The sequence below is a fragment of the Galeopterus variegatus genome, unplaced genomic scaffold (genome assembly GCF_000696425.1).
Source record: "Galeopterus variegatus unplaced genomic scaffold, G_variegatus-3.0.2 Scaffold843, whole genome shotgun sequence".
NCBI lineage: Eukaryota > Metazoa > Chordata > Mammalia > Dermoptera > Cynocephalidae > Galeopterus > Galeopterus variegatus.
Window position 1 is genome coordinate 415,272 of NW_007726954.1, and position 17,812 is coordinate 433,083.

Consider the following 17,812-nt stretch of genomic DNA (forward strand, 5'->3'; position numbering starts at 1 on the left):
GACACGAAAAAAGACAAAAAAAGGAAAAAAAAAAAAAAAATGTCCCCGCCTTGATGTATGGCCATCATTAATACCACCTTTACGTGGGTCATATGTGATTTTGGACAGATGGTTCTTCTTTTATTTCAAAAAAGGCAGAAAGGCAGAGAAAGAGGCCAAGAGAAGAAGAGGAGGAGGGAGAGAGGGACATCTTGAGGTGACCAGACACGAATTTGAGGATGAAAGTGAAAAAGGCCGAGGTGTAGAGAGGTCTGGAGAGCAGGCGTGTGTGACAGAGAGGGTTGGTTCCAGTCACCGAGCCACTGGAGCTGATGAAGTGGAGAAGGCAGTGGGCCTGGTCTTCTGTGGGGGAGGAAAGGAGGTGCTGCTGAGGAGCTGGGGTCCCGAGGACCTTAGGGCTGCTGTCTCAAGGTGGTGGGAGGAGGGACGCCAGGCAAATGCTGCTGCACGACCTCCCACAACTGTGGTCTCGACTGGGCTGCACACTGGATTCAACCAGGAGCATTTACAAATCCACACTGTCACCCCAATTAGATCAGAACCTGGGGGGTGGGGGGATAGGTGCAAGCCATTGGTATTTTTAAATCTCTTAAATGACAGAAGTGCAGCCAAAGTCATGAGCCACGACGTAGGATGATGATAATGAAGGTAGTAAAATTCATAGAAGTTCCCTGAATACCAAAAAGAGCCAACTCCAGGGCCATGATGAGAATTGGCATATCACATGCAGTTTCACGGACTTCTCTAGAGATTCTGATTCGATGGGTCTACAGTGGGGACCAAGAATCCGTATTTTTTTTTTGTCCTTTTTGAGACCGGCTGCACCGCGCTCAGCCAGTGAGCGCTGTGAGCGCACCGGTCATCCCTATATAGGATCCGAACCCGCGGCGGGAGCGCCGCTGCACTCCCAGCGCTGCACTCTCCCGAGTGCACCACGGCCTTAGCCCAAGAATCTGTATTTTAACAAAGCATCTAGGTGGTTCTCAGCAGGCAACTTTGGGAAAATCTTCCTCTAAGACTGAGAAAATGTGGTCTGCAAACTTGTAGCATCAGCACCATCTGGGAGCTTGTTAGAAATGTAGAATCTCAGGCTCCCGCCCAGACTCACTGAGTCAGAATCTGCATTTTAACAAGATCCCCAGATGATTCATAGGCATCTTAGAGTTTGAGAGGCACCGCTGTAAGGTGCTGTAATTCTTTCTAATTGTTCTGGTTTCTAGGAAAGTAAGGAGTGATTTTGGCCATTTACTTTCCCTGATAATGTATAAAGAGAAAGCAAAAGGCTGAAATAATCTGAAGTTGATCTTGCACACACTTAGAAACGGTCTTTTCCCTGATAATGTATAAAGAGAAAGCAAAAGGCTGAAATAATCTGAAGTTGATCTTGCACGCACTTAGAAACGGTCAGTGACAAACCAGGGCCTGCAGTAACGACTTGGATTTATAAAATCATCTGCAATATGTGAACAAATAAGGTAGCATTTCCCTGAATTTCTATAATCCTGCCTTTTCAAGTTGATTTTGCTGTGAGTTTTAGAAACCAAGCTTCTTGTTCAATCCTCCAAAATTCACCCAGTTTAATTGATTTAGTCCACAGCACCAAACAAGGAGTTGCTGAAATTTCTCCATCTAAGCACATGCCCTCAGTATCCAACAGAGAAGCCCATTTAATCAGTTTCCAGTAGTAAAGAAAATGACAGGGACCACCTTACCGCCTTCTCTTCCATCAGTTGCCTGATGCTGGCTTTCAGCTTCTCTTCTTGTTCTAGCTTCTCCCCCTGCAGCTTCTCCTTCTCTGCCTGATGCTCCTGCAGCTTTTCTTGCAGCAAAGACTGCTGCGTTTCCTGAGAACTGTTGATCTTGATCTGAAATGAGAGAAAAGGAAACTGAAGCCTATAGGGGCCAGGATTAACAAAGGAGTCATTTCCACATCTCTTTATAGACTGTCTACATTTCAGGGGACAAAGATTTGCACAAAACTTTCTTAGAAACGAAGACAAACTATACTTAGCCTAGTTACTGCTGGTAGGGAAACAGCAGAATGCAGTGGTTAAGAGTTCAGATTCCCATGTACAGTAAATGCATATATTAAAAGAACACATTACCCCACAAAAATAAATGTAAATAAAATTAGAAAAAAGAATTCATATTCTGGATCTAGCTAGAATCCCAGATCTAATTGTTTCAAGGTAACTCCTTGTTTAGAAAATGAGGTTAGCAATAGCATCTACCTCTCAGGATTGTAAAGATTAAATGAGAGAACATGCAAAGCTTTTAGCACAGTGCTCAGCACATAGTAGGCGTGCGACAAACAGTGGCTCGAATTAACAGTGATTATTTGCTGGGTGTGAGGGAAAAGGCAGTGAGGGCGTCAGAAGGCCTGAGCTTTTGTCTTGTTTCTCTCACCCATTAGCTGTGACATGGCAGTTGTCACTAACCTCTGTGGACTTCAATGTCCCTATCTGTAAAGTGCTGGGTGTGAGGGAAAAGGCAGTGAGGGCGTCAGAAGGCCTGAGCTTTTGTCTTGTTTCTCGGGCTGTGACATGGCAGTTGTCACTAACCTCTGTGGACTTCAATGTCCCTATCTGTAAAGTGAGGAGGGTGGACTAGACTAGGGGCTGACAAACCACAGTCCACAGGCCAAATCTGGTCCACCTCCTGTTTTTATAAATAAAGTTTTATTGGAAGGGAGCCACACCTACCATGCCCATTAATTGACATATTGTTGGTGGCTGCTTTTGTTCTATGACAGCAGAGTGAAATAGGTGTGACAGAGCCATGTGGTCTGCAAAGTCTAAATGATTTACTATCTAGCCCTTTACAGAAAAAGTTTGCTAACCTCTGGACTCAGGTCTCTACGGTTGATTGGAATGGTGGTCCCAATTCTTCACGCTCCCTCTATCCGTGTCTTTGGCTATGTAACTTGTAGTACCCGCCCATACCCCAGCCCCTGTCAATGAGCTCAGCCAGTGACTTGCTTTGGCCAAGTGGGATGTTAGCAGACATAACACAAGCAGAGGACTGAAAAGCACTACACGATCTGATTTGCTTTCTCGTGTACCCCTGCAGCTTCTATGGGAACACACCCAGGCTAGCTTGATTATAGCCCAGGAGGCCAGACAGGGGACAGTCTCTGTCTTTGCCCTTACCCTCCTGGGAGATCTCAGCCACCCTGTCTGAATCTCTTTGTATGCAAATGGAGAAATCACTTCTCCTATTGGAGGATGTGAGCTGACTAGCTGATAGAGGGAAAAAAAGGGTTTCAAGTGTACTGTGCTTCATAAACGCCCAGGAGGAGCTGGGAACAACTTTGATAAAAAGAACATAAGAGAATTACCTGAAGTTCCTGGGTCTGGCTCATAATCTTTTTATAATGTTCCAGAAGATATATGAGATACAAAGAGAACCCTTAAAAAAGAGAAGCAGTAAGATGGTAAGTATCAATTCAATTCAACCCCTTTGCTTTCCAAATAATGTCTCAACAAAGCTTGCAGACAGGTGGATGAAGCGGTGTCATCCCCCCACCAAGAAGACATGAGCTGCCACCCAACTTGTGTTGTTAGCTGAGGAGCCATGGTTGGGCTCAAATCCAAGTTTGTTTTTGGAGGTGGAAAATAAAAATTCATAAACCAGATACCTATGTACCAAGCGTCAACTGCTTACGAAGCACTGTGCTGAGTGTGGGGGACGGTACGAAGCCATGTGGCCCAGGGGCTAATGGCTCAGTCTGAGACACAAGGTCTAAATGCCTGATAGGAAACACGCAGTGGCCCCAAGCAGCATGTCAGCGACTGCTGGAGGACAGGGCTAGCTGGGGGTCTCAGAGGATGGAGAGATCATTCACCCAGAGTAATCAAGGAAGGCTACTTGGTCGAGGAGCCACTAGGTATAGGCGTTGTTGGGTAGGCAGGATTCAGAGAGTTGGAGGGGAGGGCATTTAAGAATAGGCGATACGGTAGGCTGAATGACGACCTGCAATGACATCCAGGTCCTCATCCCTGGAACCTGTGGATATTACTTTACAGGGGAAAAGGGACTTTGTATTAATGTCATTAAATTAAGGATTTTCAGACGGGGGATTATTCTGGATTAACTGAGTGGGCCCAATATAATCACAAGGGTTTTTATAAAAGGAGACAGAGGGAAATTTGACTGCAGACAGACAGAGGAGAAGGTGTTATGATGGGAACAGAGAGGTCTGCAGGTGCTACATGGCTGGCTTTGAAAATGGAGGAAGAAGTCATGAGCCGAGGAATGCAACAAATAAAGCTGTAGAAGCTGGAAAAGGCCAGGACACGGATTCTCCCCCAGGGCCTCCAGAAGGAAGCAGCTCTGCTGACACTTTGACCGTAGACTGGTGAGACTGCATTTGGGCTTTTGGCTTCTGGGACTGTGAGAGAATAAATGTGTTGTTTTAAGACACTAAATTTGTGGTCATCTGTATAGCAGCCTCAGGAAACTAATATGGGGATGGAGGCAGGTGGGGATTAGGGAAATGCATGTCCTGGGAGGGGCTGAGCCTGACTGGGCTGGAGCAGATGACAGGGGAGACATAGAAGGTGTGGCTGGGATGGAAGGGTGAGGTCAGTTTGTGACGGGCTCAGAACAGTGGCCTAAAAAGTGTAAATGTGATGGAAACATCACTGACATGTATTGAATGTGTCCTGCGTGCCTGGCCCTCGCTAAGCAATTAATGCATGACCCCACTGTGTTGTCCCAACATTGTCCCATTTTGTAGACAAAGCAGGGGGGAGGGGCTCTGAGACCTGTGGCCGCTGAATGCCACACCACTGGCCAGTGGCTGAGCCAGACTTGGGCTCAAGTTGGTGTGACTCCAGGGGCTGAATCACTGCTATTCCAGCTGCTGAAGGAGCAGGGAACTGGCTTGGTGAAGAGTAGCTTTTTTTTTTTTCCTTTTTTGTCTTTTTTCGTGTCCGGCAACGGATCGCAACCCTCAGTGTCGCGCCCGTACCGGGCTGGGACCGGCAACGGGATCGCAACCCTCGGTGTTGCATCCGCACCTCGCTCAGCCAGTGAGCAGGAACTGGTCTGTATGTGGGATCCGAACCCTCGGCGGGAGCGCCGTCGTGCTCCCAAGTGGCGCACTGTAGCAGTGCGCCACCGGGCCGGCCCGAAGAGTAGCTTTTCAGATAAATAACTGGGATGAATTAGAAAGGAATGAGCTAGCAGGATTTCTTTACTGCAGCACTGCTGATATGTCTGGCCAGATGATTCTTTGCTGCAGGGGAGTGTCTCATGCATTGCAGGGTGTTTCACAGCCTCCCTGGCCTCTACCCACCAGATGCCAGGAATGCCCCCACTTCCTCACCCCAGTTATGACAATCAAAAATGTGTCTGGACATTGCCAGATGTCCCCCAAGTGGTAAAATCCCCTCTGAGTTAGAGCAGGGAGCTCTGTTAAGAGGCCAAGGGACACCCAGGTATTCGGTGCTGATGTTCTAAGCTAGGGTGGGAGAAGCAGGGCTAAGAAGAAAGAATGAGAGAGAGAAAGCTTTTTTAGGGGTAGAATGGTGGCTCCACTGTCAGAGGAGAGAGACAGGTTGGGGTGGCGGTGGGGTTGGGGAGGCGAAGGGGCCGCCAGGCTGTTTCAGACGTGCTGAGTTTGAGGTATTGGAACGACTCCAAGGAGAGGTGGTCAGCAGAGAGCTGGACCAGCCCAACCCATCCAGGGTCTTTGTGCAAATTAGGAAAGAGTATCTTGCACCTGGTGGACATGGCCCGGGCTGGGGACCCCACCTGCTGCCTCGGCTGGGCTCCACTATGTGGGACCCGACCTGCACCACTGCTGCTGGCAGCACGGCCCATGGAGATGTCCATCTGGACGTCACTGCACGGGAGGCGCTGAAGCATCTGGAGTGGAGAGTTTCTTTGAGAGAAAGGAGACAAGCGGCGGGAAGACGAAAGGCTGTGTTGGAGAAAACACTTGTGTTAGGGACGGAAGTTGGTGCAGGGGCTGCTGAAAAAAATTGGAAAAGATGGTAAGAGAGGCAGGGGTACCAGGCCCCGGAGAGCCAAGAGGTGAGCGGGTGTTAAGCCAGAGAACAAAGAGTGTTGGGCAGGCCAGGGAAACACAGCCTGGGGAAGACGCTGGGTCTGCCAGCTCTGCAGGGTGCATGTCAGTCGCTGCGTGGCAGAGACACAGGAGGAAGCGGGCAAGGAAGACGGAGGTGTGACACACCTCTTCAAGGTCATAGGTGGGGACGGGAGTAAGAGCCACAGGAAAGGGGAGGAAGAAGCAGTGGGCCCCAGTGAAGCATTACTATTTCAAGCCGGTCGAGCCATCTTGAAGTGTATGTTTGATGGCAAAGGGGGAGAGAAAAGTGTAGGTGCTGAAGAAAGGAGATGTCACTCAGCATCTGTGCACAAGGTCCCCTGGGAAGGAGAGAGAAGGGAGAGGAAAGGGCTCCATCTGGAAGGTGGGGGCAGAAGATGGAGGGAAGGAAGAAAAGACGGTGTAGAGAGAGGAGGGAAAGGAACTGAACGTGCTCGTGCCTGGGGCCGGCATCTCCACCAAGGCAACTTTCTGGGAATCCCTAGCATGGGAGGGCGAGGATGATCATACAGTGTATTATAATAACAGCTATCAAGTATTATGTACCTGCCATGTGCCAGGAGTTTTATCCATATTTTCTAATCATTACCCACAAGCCAACAAGGGGTACACACTTGTTCACATCTACAGGTGAAACGTAGAAGCTCCCCAAGGTTAAGCTCCACAGCTGGTAAGTGGGAGAATCAGAACTCAGACCCAGGCCTATCATTCTCTCAAAAGAGATTGGAGGCTTGAGAGTACAGGGTTGGATTGGGTAACACAAAGCAGGCATTGGGAGAGGTGCCTTGCCAGGATACCGAGATGGCAGGGGAGGCGAGATGGCCTGGCTGGCATTGGCATGGGCTATGGCACCTGGTGAGCACAGGGATGTGGGGTGGCCAAGTTGGGATGAGTCTGGGATTTAGCTCAGCTGAAACCTGTGACCCAGGAACCAAAGAGGAAGGATTGAATCATGGGTGGGATCCAAAGAGTAGATTAAGGGGAGAAGGGAGTTGCAGATGCTGAACGGGGAGGGAGTGTTTGATCATGTTTCTAGATTAGATAATGGACTGGAATCCTGATGGGAGTTTGCTCTTTGGAAGAAGGAGGAAGTCTTTATTATATTCTGGCTGCAAAAGTTACATGTGTTTGTTATGAAAATCTAAGCATTACCGAAGTCCATAATGTGGAAAGTGTTTGTCACTGTAACCTCAGTGTTCCACACTGTGTGTGTGTGGCACACAGTAGGCCTTCAGTAAATAGTTGTTATAGGACTGGCCGGTTAGCTCAGTTGGTTAGAGTGTGCTGCTGATAACACCAAGGTCCAGGGTTCGGTCCCTATAGTGGCCAGCCACCAAAAAAAAAAAAAGTTGTTGAGTGACTGAATGAACGTAGAGGTCCTATGCAATCCCACCCCAGTGGCTTTTTCTCCAGATTTTTCTTTTGACCAGATACTGACAATTTAAAAACACAAAAGATGGGAACGCACTATGTACACTGTATTGCAGATTGTTTTTTGGTTTTTGTTTTTTTTTCATGTAAAGATACTCTGTATCTTGGATATTGGAGAAAGAAATTTTCCATGCATGCAGGGAAGGCTTTTATTTGTAACAAAGTCTCGCAGAAATAGACAAAAACAGCTGAGCTTGCAGAGAACAATATAAACGGTCCTTTCTTTTCCTTATCAAAGGAGGCCTGAGAAAGCAGGCAGGAGTACGGTGGAGCTAACTTCCAAGGTTCCCCTCAGACGTTTCCTATCTCCCCCGCTGGACCACACAGCAAATCCTTCCAATCAGACAGTAGTGACACAGCCTTGAGCCCTACAAGGGCCTAGATGCCTCTGGGCACCTTCGAGGGCACCTTCTGGGCTGCTCACGATGCCACCCAACAATATTTTAAGTAGTTTCCCTCTACATTTTTGTGACCTGGATTCCCCTGTGGGATTTATTTCAGGATTTACGCACCTAGCTTGTTACACATGTGTTTTATCTCTTAGGACGACGTTCTAAAAGGCAGGTATTGTGGTGGCTAAGATCAGGGGTTATGAGGTCAGAGGGACTTGGACTGGGTCCCAGCTTTGCCACTTGGCAGCTGAGACACGAGGCCCATTGTTATGACTCTGAGAAGGAGGCTTACGAAGGGTTCTGTTGGCTTCAACCCAAGGGAGTGCTCACAGCTAAGTAAACCCATGTGCTGCCAAATGGAGAAGGGCAGGGCTTCCAGATAAAGTCACCTTGGTGTGAGTCAATCAAGCCACACTGCCCATGCACACACCTGTCTGGCTGCCACTCACATTGAGGCCAAATTAAATCAACAAGTTTTGGGGGCTGACGATGATAGCAGTTCCCACTTCTTAAGGGCTCACGGTGACCAGGCACTACAATGTGTGTGTGCATGACATCATTCAGTCCTCACAAGGACCCAATGAGATTTCATGCCCATTTTAGAAGCAAGTAAATGGAAGCTCAAAGATGTAAGGTAACTTGCCCACACAACTAGTATGTGCACAGCGGAAATTCACACCCTGGCTGTTTGTCTCCAAAGCCCAAGCTCAGACCATTACACTGTAATGCTAACAGGCTTTACTTGGTCATGGCTCATGGTGGGCGTTAGATGCACTTTACTTTAGGGAAGGAAAACTCTTAGCTCTGTTTCTGCCCAAGTTAATGACAGAGCCTGTCCTCTAGGAATTGGGCATGTACCTGGTACCTTGCTGGATCTTTAGAAGCAGTGTGTGTGTATGTGTGTGTGTGTGCGCGCACGCGTGTGCGGGGGTTGGAGGGGGGGGGTCACAGAAAAAACACAGGTGTTGTGATCACAAAGCCCTCAGTTTGAGTCAGGACCCCACTATATACCAGCTGTGTGATCCTGGCAAGTTTTTAATGTTATTGAGCCTCAGTTTCCTTACCTTCAAAATAAAGACAGTACTAGTAGCTACCTCATTGGGTTGGTGGGAGGATAACAGTATAGAATGCATAAAAAACACCTAGCACCGGGGGTTGGGGGGGGGGGGGTCACAGAAAAAACACAGGTGTTGTGATCACAAAGCCCTCAGTTTGAGTCAGGACCCCACTATATACCAGCTGTGTGATCCTGGCAAGTTTTTAATGTTATTGAGCCTCAGTTTCCTTACCTTCAAAATAAAGACAGTACTAGTAGCTACCTCATTGGGTTGGTGGGAGGATAACAGTATAGAATGCATAAAAAACACCTAGCACAGTGATAAGTACCCAGGAGGAGCTAAATAGTCTATGGGTCCTACCCTCCTCATAGGAATTGTGAACACAGAGGCTCTTGGGAGTGTTTGTGGATGGTGATGAACAGACTGGGGACCCCCTGTCGGCCTCAGTGATGAAGTACGTTGAGTCACCTTATCCTTGTGGAATAATCATAAAAATGGTTTCTGACTCATAGTTTCCTCATTTCTAAAATAAGGATAATGGTATCTGCCTCATAGTGTTATTGGGAGGATGAACTGAGATTAGGTGTGTAAAATGCTGAGAATGGTGTCTAGACTACCCTTGTCACCATAATCACTATCGTCACCTTCACTGCCATCATCACCATTACCTTTACCATCATTACCATCATCACCACTATCACCATCACTACCACCATCACCACCTTCACCATCATCGCCACCACCACCTTCACCATCATCGCCATCACCACCATCATCACCACCATCACCATCACCACCACCATCTTCACCATCACCACCATCATCACCACCATCACCATCACTACCACCATCACCACCTTCACCATCATCGCCACCACCACCTTCACCATCATCGCCATCACCACCATCATCACCACCATCACCATCACCACCACCATCTTCACCATCACCACCATCATCACCACCATCACTACCACCATCACCACCTTCACCATCATCGCCACCACCACCTTCACCATCACCACCACCATCTTCACCATCACCACCATCATCACCACCATCACTACCACCATCACCACCTTCACCATCACCACCATCACCACCTTCACCATCATCGCCATCACCATCACCACCACCATCTTCACCATCACCACCATCATCACCACCATCACCATCACCACCACCATCTTCACCATCACCACCATCCTCCTCTTCCTCATCACAATATCACCCTCACCATCAGCATCATCACTACCACCATCATCATCCTCACCATCATAAGCAACACCTGCCCCCCTTCATCCCTATACCCTGCCCCTCACCACTCCCTTCTTCTCTATGCTATGTGATGAGGGGCAGGCACTTATGTAAAAATTAACATTGTTTCTGCTTTTGCTTTTTTTAAAATTTTATTTTTATTTTTATTTTTTGTCCTTTTTTTTTTTGAGACCGGCCGCACCGCGCTCAGCCAGTGAGCACAGCGAGCGCACTGGTCATCCCTATATAGGATCCGAACCCGCGGCAGGAGCGCTGCTGCACTCCCAGCGCCACACTCTCCCATGGGCTCGGCCCTTTGCTTTTTTTTTTAAAAAAAGAACTTTATACAACCCTCTGGGTTGCTTTGGAGATGTCCCAGCTGCAGATGTTGAAGCACCAGAGTTAAAAATCACTTCTCTATTCTCATTCATTATTGCAAAAATGTCAAATTAATGCAGACTTTCTGGAGGTGATTTGGCAAGGAGTAGTAACCATCTTCAAAATGTTGGAGTCACTTAAAGTGTGGCCCCGGGCTCTGTCCCTTCGCACTCAACACTTTCTTCCTAAACAATACCATTCACACCTATGGCTAAGTCATCCATCCATCCATCCTTCCATCCATCTCACAGGTATTTCTTAAGCACCCGCTGTGTGGCACACACCCCTCTCTCTCCAGGCTAGACATCCAGGGTAACAGCTGCCCCCTGGGCACACCTCACCTTCATGTCTGGCAGGCACCTCACACTCATCTCCCTCAAACCTGGACCTCATCTGGTGTTCCGTACTCTGGATTTTAGTGAAGGATCCACATCTGTCCTTTCACACACGCTAGAAACCTAGAGGTCATGTAGATCCCTTTATCTCTGTCACTTCCCTTCCAGTTATATCCACTTCCACCACTGAAGCCTGCCGATTACGTCTGACATGTCCCTGAATCTTCTCTCTCCCTCCATCACAGCCTGACCTAGTTTAGGCCACCACCATCTCTTGTGACAGCCTCCTCCCTGGGCTCCTGGGGCTCCAGGCTGCCCACCTGTCTCTTGGCCAAGATGACTGCCTCAAGATGCAAACCCGCTCTATCGAATCCTTACTTAAAACCTTTCACTGGCATCTCGCTGCTCTTAGGATAAAGCAGAGCTTCTTACCAGGGCCCTGCAATCCCTGCGCGCATAGCCCCTGCCGACCTCTCTCACTGGCCTGCCCTGCTCCCCCTACCCCCATTTCTTTTAGCAACTGTGTTCTCCATGCTCCTCCCACTACCAGGCTGCTCCCTCCACCCAGAGTGCTCTCTCCTCTCCTCTCCGGCAAACAACTCCTATGCATCCTGCAGATGCCCTGCCCTCCCTGCCCTGGTCGAGCCCTGCACTTCTTCATTGCAAATGTCACTATGCAGGTTTTATGTTTGAGTGATTTTTTGATTAATGACCAAGCCATGCCTTCCCCTGAGACCATAAGCTCTGTGAGGCAGGGATAGTGCCTGTTTTCCCCCCAATATTTTACTATGAAAAATTTCAAACTTATGGTAAAGTTGGAAGGATTCTACAGTGAGTGCTCATATACTCATGACCTGGATTCTACCTGTTTCTGACCCCACTATCTCTCTGCCCAGCACCTGGTCTCTTGTAAGCATGCAAGAAATCTTTGTTAAATGAAAGTTTATACCCTTCCACTTCAAGGATAATAAAGATAAGATAAACAGATACATGTGCAATGATGTTCATTGCAGCATGACTTATGAGCATGGAAAACTGGAAACAACTTGAATGCCCATGATAGGGTATTGTCTGAATAAATGACATATATCTTACACAACGGAATTCCTTGCTGTGATAACATTGATGATGTAGATCTGTGTGTACTGACATGAAAGGGGCTTCCTGATGATGGGTCATTGGGAACAAAACTAAAGAAAATTGGGTATAATATGATGCTATTTTTTGTAAAATTAAAAGATCAATAAATGTTAGGTAATACCTACTCTGTGCCAGGTACTATTCAAAGTACTTTACACAGATCAATGCATTTTAACCCTTACAACAACCCTAAGAGTTAGGTACCCCTTATTATTCCCATTTTACAGGTGAGGAAACTGAGGCATAGAGAAGGTAAGTAACTTATCTAGAACCACACAGCTATTTTCATGCACAATGTCTTGGAAGTTACAAAATATAACAGTAGTTATGGCTGAGAGATAGGATGTAGCAAAATTTTGATTTAATTTTCCTTTGGCCTCTGTCACATTTCATTTTTCTTCAGTGATCATGTCCCACTTGTGTATTTTTTTTTTTAAAGGGAAAATCACTTCTCAAGTGGAGAAGCAAAGTAAGGCTGGAGAAGGGAATGCTTGACCACATACCCACGAAGTCTTCCTCAACAGATGTCCCATCAAGGTGAGATTCAATGTGACATTTTAGAGTCATGCAACTATGTGAGAAAGAAGTCCCAGTAACCTTTGTCAGAGCTGGATAGCTGGATGCCGAGGTCCTGGAGGAGTTGCTCTGTTTCCTCCAGCCAGGACAGCAAGTGGCTCAGGATGTTCAGCGCCACCTTCTGGAGCCCGGAAACAGGTGGGCTCATCTGGAGCTGCTGCAGAAGCTCCACCTCCTTCTTCAGGTCGCTGCTGCAGCAGGACATTTTCATGCAAGCCTGAAATGAGAGGAAACCATGAGGAGCCTAGCCCCTGTAACCAGAAACAGCCTCGGACGTGACCCGCAAGGAACCACGTTGTTGGCTTTGCCACGATGCAGGCAGCGCCACCTGTTGGCCGCCCTGGGATGCCCCAGTTTTATTCGATTTTTTTTTTTTTAGCAGCTTTTATTTTCTTGCACTCTAATTTGGACTTTTGGTGGTCAAAGTGAACCTACTTTTAGGTATCTGCAATCCCAAAGCCAACTTGCCTTCGATAATTCGGCTAACATGAGAACCAAACTTGGCTACTTCTGTTCATCAAAATTCCTGCTGAGTTCAACACCCAAGTTGGTCAGAAAATGTGGTTTCCTCTTTTGAGAGAGTGCTGACAAGCCAGCATTTACACATATTCCCCACATAGTAGCTGCTGATTTCCAGAGAAAGCAGAAGCAGCTGCCTGCTCTGATAAGCCCTGTTCCAGTGCAGAAGGCCACGGGGGTGTGGCCAGACCCTCTAGTCCCAGCTCCTCCAGAGTCAAAGGCAACAGGGGTGACAGCCCCTTCCTTGCTAGGCCAAAAAAGAAAATGCAAATAAAGAGCAGGAACATTTCTTTGGTTTCTCTGGAAATAACATAGGAGCTACTGTTTTGCTGTTGTTGCTGGGGCCGTGGGCCTCCCAAGGTCAGTACCGAAATTGAAGATGCTCAGGCATCTTTTCTTAGCAGCCACACTAAGTTCACCTGGGAGGCGTTTTTTGAATCCTTTGTTTTCTTTTCTCCAACGACAGAACAGGTGGAGAAAAAAGCAAAGCTTTTCTGCCCAATCTGCTCTGCGAAAGCCAATTTCCCCACTAAGAAGCACAAAAACCAGGCAAAGGGGACATGTGTGAAATGCATCGCGAGGGGCCACCTGGCAGCCATCTAAAGACGTCCTCAGCTTCTCGATGTTTCCCGCGATCTCCTCCTGCCTGGAATTGCTGAGCTGGCTCTCCTTCTGCAGGGTCCACTTTTTCTGCTGGAAGTTGATGTTGTCCTCAGTCACCTGCGCAATTTTCTCTATTAACTGGCAAGGAAACGAAAAAGAAGAAACGATATAAAAATACAGGCTGGTTTTGGCAGAAGGGGCAGTGGAGAGCGGCAACTTAAGTTCCACCAGGACACGATTCCTGGGACCAGAGATGATTCTTGAGAGCTAAAGGCCTGTGCTGTTGCCCTGCATTTGTTCCAGATTCTTCTCCGCGGTAGCAATGATTCCTAGCAGTGACCCGATGCTGCGGATCAGGCACAGGCCAGGTTCTCCTATGCCTGATGAGAGGAGCCCAGGTATGTTTTCCTACCTGTGCTTTGACACAGGCTGGAGACAATAACTGCAAGGGTGATCACCACACCAGGTCCATTGTCACTGCCGTCGGCATCCTTCCTCTTCGGAAGGAACAAGCCAGGCGCGGGGCCCGTGGTGGGGGAGCCCTTTTCTCACGGTGCTAAGGAAGGTGAAGCTGTGTGTCTAGCGACCAGAAGGAAGCCTGACTGATTTACTGTGATTTTCACAGAAACACTTCAAGGGAGTTTAACTGGCTTTTACTTTAAAAGCTAGGAAATCCCATAAAATCAAAACAAATCTTTATGGTGTAGCAACAGTGTGAAAAATATGCACCACCAACAAAAACAGAAACATATGCTCGCAGAGTCTGGAATCCAGATCCCTGAGGGAGAGAGGGAGGGAGCCACGTGGCAGGAAAGCCACACTAACCTGCTGGTCGGTGATGGGTTTGTCCTGGGATGGCTTCGCTCGCCCGTAGGTGGCCTTGATGACCTGACTTCTGAAATGCTCCAGCTATAGCACAAAGGAGGGCGGGGCAACAGTGTTAGCGGGGACACCGGGAGCCGGCCAGCCTGGGGGTGGCATTTCCATCGCAGGGTCCAGGAAAAATGACTTAGAAGGGTCTGCACGCCCTCACGGTCATGACATGCTATCAAAATCTTCACCGGTCACCGCAAGGGGTGGTACCCACAGAAGAAAAGAGAACAGCAGGTTTTAATTACTTTTTAGGCACGCCTGCCTAACCCAACTGATGCAGGTGGTCAGCACACACATGGCTCAGGCCCTCAGAAGAGCCACTTGCTGCCAATTATCCAGTGAGAAGTCTGGGGCCGGGAGCACTCTTCTATAATTGCTAAGTTGGCACCAGACTGTGAAATAAATATTGAGGCTGTCAGCCCAAGTAAACTGTGTCGTCAACGAGGGTGTCTGGGGAGAAAAGATGCTCTGCCTCTGCCATTTGGTGCCTTAGACCATAAACGTCCAGAAGACTATGTCTATCGTATTCATCTCTGTACCCCTGCAGCCTAGTACAGTGCCTGGCACAGAGTAGGCACTTAACAGACATTTGTTGAACACTTGTGTACAGAAACATCTGTTAAAGTCAGGGTCCTCTCCTTCAATCCAAGCAGCTTGATCGTATTCATCTCTGTACCCCTGCAGCCTAGTACAGTGCCTGGCACAGAGTAGGCACTTAAAAGACATCTGTTGAACACTTGTGTATAGAAACATCTGTTAAAGTCAGGGTCCTCTCCTTCAATCCAAGCAGCTTGTATTGAGTGCCTCATGGGTGCTGGTGTTTTCACATTAAGGTACATGAAAATGCACAGTGACATTCAATCATGGCTTATAGAATGACAAGTCTAAGGTGTCTTGGATTCCATCAGAAGTTAGAGGCAAAGAAGCCCAACTTTCTCTGGGAATTTACCAACATGGCAGCCCTTGGCCTGGGTTTCGGTCCACTGGCAAGATGTGGTTATTAAAGGACTAAAGCAGAGCCCTGAAGCAAAAGGGCCACTGAGTCAACCTAAGTGAAAAGGGCCTCAAGACACAGGAGTTTACAGCGCATGGGGGAAAGTTCTGGGAAGCTAAGACGCAAAGTGGTGAATGTCCTAAGGATATCTGTGGTCATCCTGCCAGGAGCAGGCCATGGTGACATGAGGCACTGCAAGCCATCCTTGGGTCTCATGGGCAAGGGGAGGGTCCCAGCTTGCCCAAGGTATTGGTTCTGCAGTGGAGGGCCTGTGATTGATGGTCTGCCATGACCACCAGAGGATCCTTACAGGAATGACTGCCCAGGGTGGGAAGGGCAGGTCCTCTGGGACTGTGGGCCCTATCCTGGAGTCATTGGCCTGGGGAAGGGCAGAATGTTGGACAGGAAGCAGGGCCTTGGAGATAAGGGGGTGGGGTGGGAAGGCTCTGGGTGGTGGAGATGGGGCTTGTCCTCTCTCTTGAGTCTAGATCTGGGGGAGTCTCTGTCTTCAGGGGTCTTCCTGGGTGACCTCTCCTCAGAGCTGTAACAAGGACCTTGGCCCTTGGGCAAGGGACACAGGTCATGCCCTCAAATTAGATGTGTGTGGGGGTGCAGAAGGAGGGAAGGTGAGAGGGTAGCCCAGGACAGGCCCAGACTGGCAGACTCTGCCCTTGATAAGGGGCTGGCACCCTGCAGGAGAAATGACACTGGGGGTGACGGTGGTGAACAGTTGTTGAAGGGGTTTTAAAGTCTGTCCAATAGTTAGCATTATTCTTTAACTCTTGTGTGCCTCTGAATGCCAGTGTGTGGGGACAGAGCCCTGGTCGCACTGCCTTAAGGCTTGGACAGTAGCAAATGGAAGGGCTTTGGGACCTGGGCTGGGTGTTGTGCAGTGATCCTTTAAGAATGGTGGTCATCAGTCTTTTTTGGTGGTTCACAGACCCTTCTGAGAATCCAATAAGCGACATGGTGCACGCTCCCTCCCAGAAATGAACAGCACAAGCACATACACATAGAAGTTCTGTGGCTCCCCTGCAGCCGTGGTTGCCAGGAGAGGTCCCTTGTGGAGGAGTCGCAGGTGGGCCGCCCAAGGTGGGCCATGTTCTGGAGGGTCAGGGCCTCCTGTCTCGGATTCCCGTTTTCTCTCCCTGAGCCTTTGGTAAAGTCTCATCTGCATGTTCTGGCCCTCACATTGTGCCCTGTGCCACAGGAAGGGCCACTGGGACCCCTTGGGCCACAGTGTCAGAGAAATGGTGCCTCTGGACCACTGAGCTCAGGGCCTGCTCACTGCCCTGCCCAGGAACTTCTCCACCTAGCATGAACTTTGGACACTGGGGCTTTACTTTATTAAGAAAAGTGGCATTTCTGTGTGGACCCTGACTGCCACATATACTGGGCGCCCAGAGGAGGAAGGATTGTGGTAAATGTCAGGACTAGAAACGTTAGGGAGAAAGTACTAGGAACACCATCGGGGTTGAGGGGCTTGGTTAACAGGGGCAGACTTTGGGCCAGGAGTGGCTTCTTGGTCAGGGTCTTTGGTCACAGTAACTATTAGAGTGGGAAGCTTCCCCGCAGGAGAAACCTCCTTAGTGATGCCCACTGGGGTGAGAAGCCATGGAAGGCCTCTGCCCACGAGATGAACAAGAGAACGAGGAAATGGCTGTCACCCTACCCCGCTGTCTTCCTCCTCTCACCCCCACTGGCCACTTGGCTGCAGAAAATCACTGGGGAACATGGGCCAATGAAATGGGCTCTGGAGCATGCCTACCTGACCTACTGCCCTTTCCAAATTGATTTTAATGAGGCTCTCTCTGTTCCCCATTTGTTGCAGCTGAAGCAATTTCTTTCTGGAATCCTCCTGAAGCTTCTCTTCAACCTGAAATGATGATGAAAGCATGTGCTTGCTGCTAATGCAACCATAATGTACTCTGGGGAAATTCCTCTAGGAGGTTTAATGGTTGTGGGAGATCCCCGAGGGGTAGGGACAGCTGCACCCCGGGTGGCAGGGGTCACAGGCGTGCACGGGGTGGAGGCCAGCTCACGAGGTGCCATCCCATGAGGGAAGGGGCCAGGCTCTGCACCTTGGCCTCAACTACATTTGTCCTACCCCAGGCTCCAATCCCAACTCGGTACCTAACAAGCCATAGGACCCTGGGAAAATCACTTCACTTCTCCATGACTCA

The 17,812-nt window shown here is 48.7% G+C and overlaps 1 protein-coding gene across 1 annotated transcript in view; it reads right to left on the minus strand.

The window, feature by feature from the left end:
- The window catches only part of FHAD1 (forkhead-associated (FHA) phosphopeptide binding domain 1), a 138,442-nt gene that overhangs the window by 53,728 nt on the left and 66,902 nt on the right, over positions 1 to 17,812 (minus strand). Inside the window, exons 10-15 of the mRNA XM_008572857.1 lie at positions 17,398 to 17,505; positions 14,588 to 14,671; positions 13,748 to 13,900; positions 12,662 to 12,857; positions 3,338 to 3,408; positions 1,713 to 1,865 (exon numbers count right to left, since the gene is read on the minus strand). Of these exons, the coding sequence (XP_008571079.1) occupies positions 1,713 to 1,865; positions 3,338 to 3,408; positions 12,662 to 12,857; positions 13,748 to 13,900; positions 14,588 to 14,671; positions 17,398 to 17,505 (765 nt within the window). The remainder of the gene's footprint in view (positions 1 to 1,712; positions 1,866 to 3,337; positions 3,409 to 12,661; positions 12,858 to 13,747; positions 13,901 to 14,587; positions 14,672 to 17,397; positions 17,506 to 17,812) is intronic.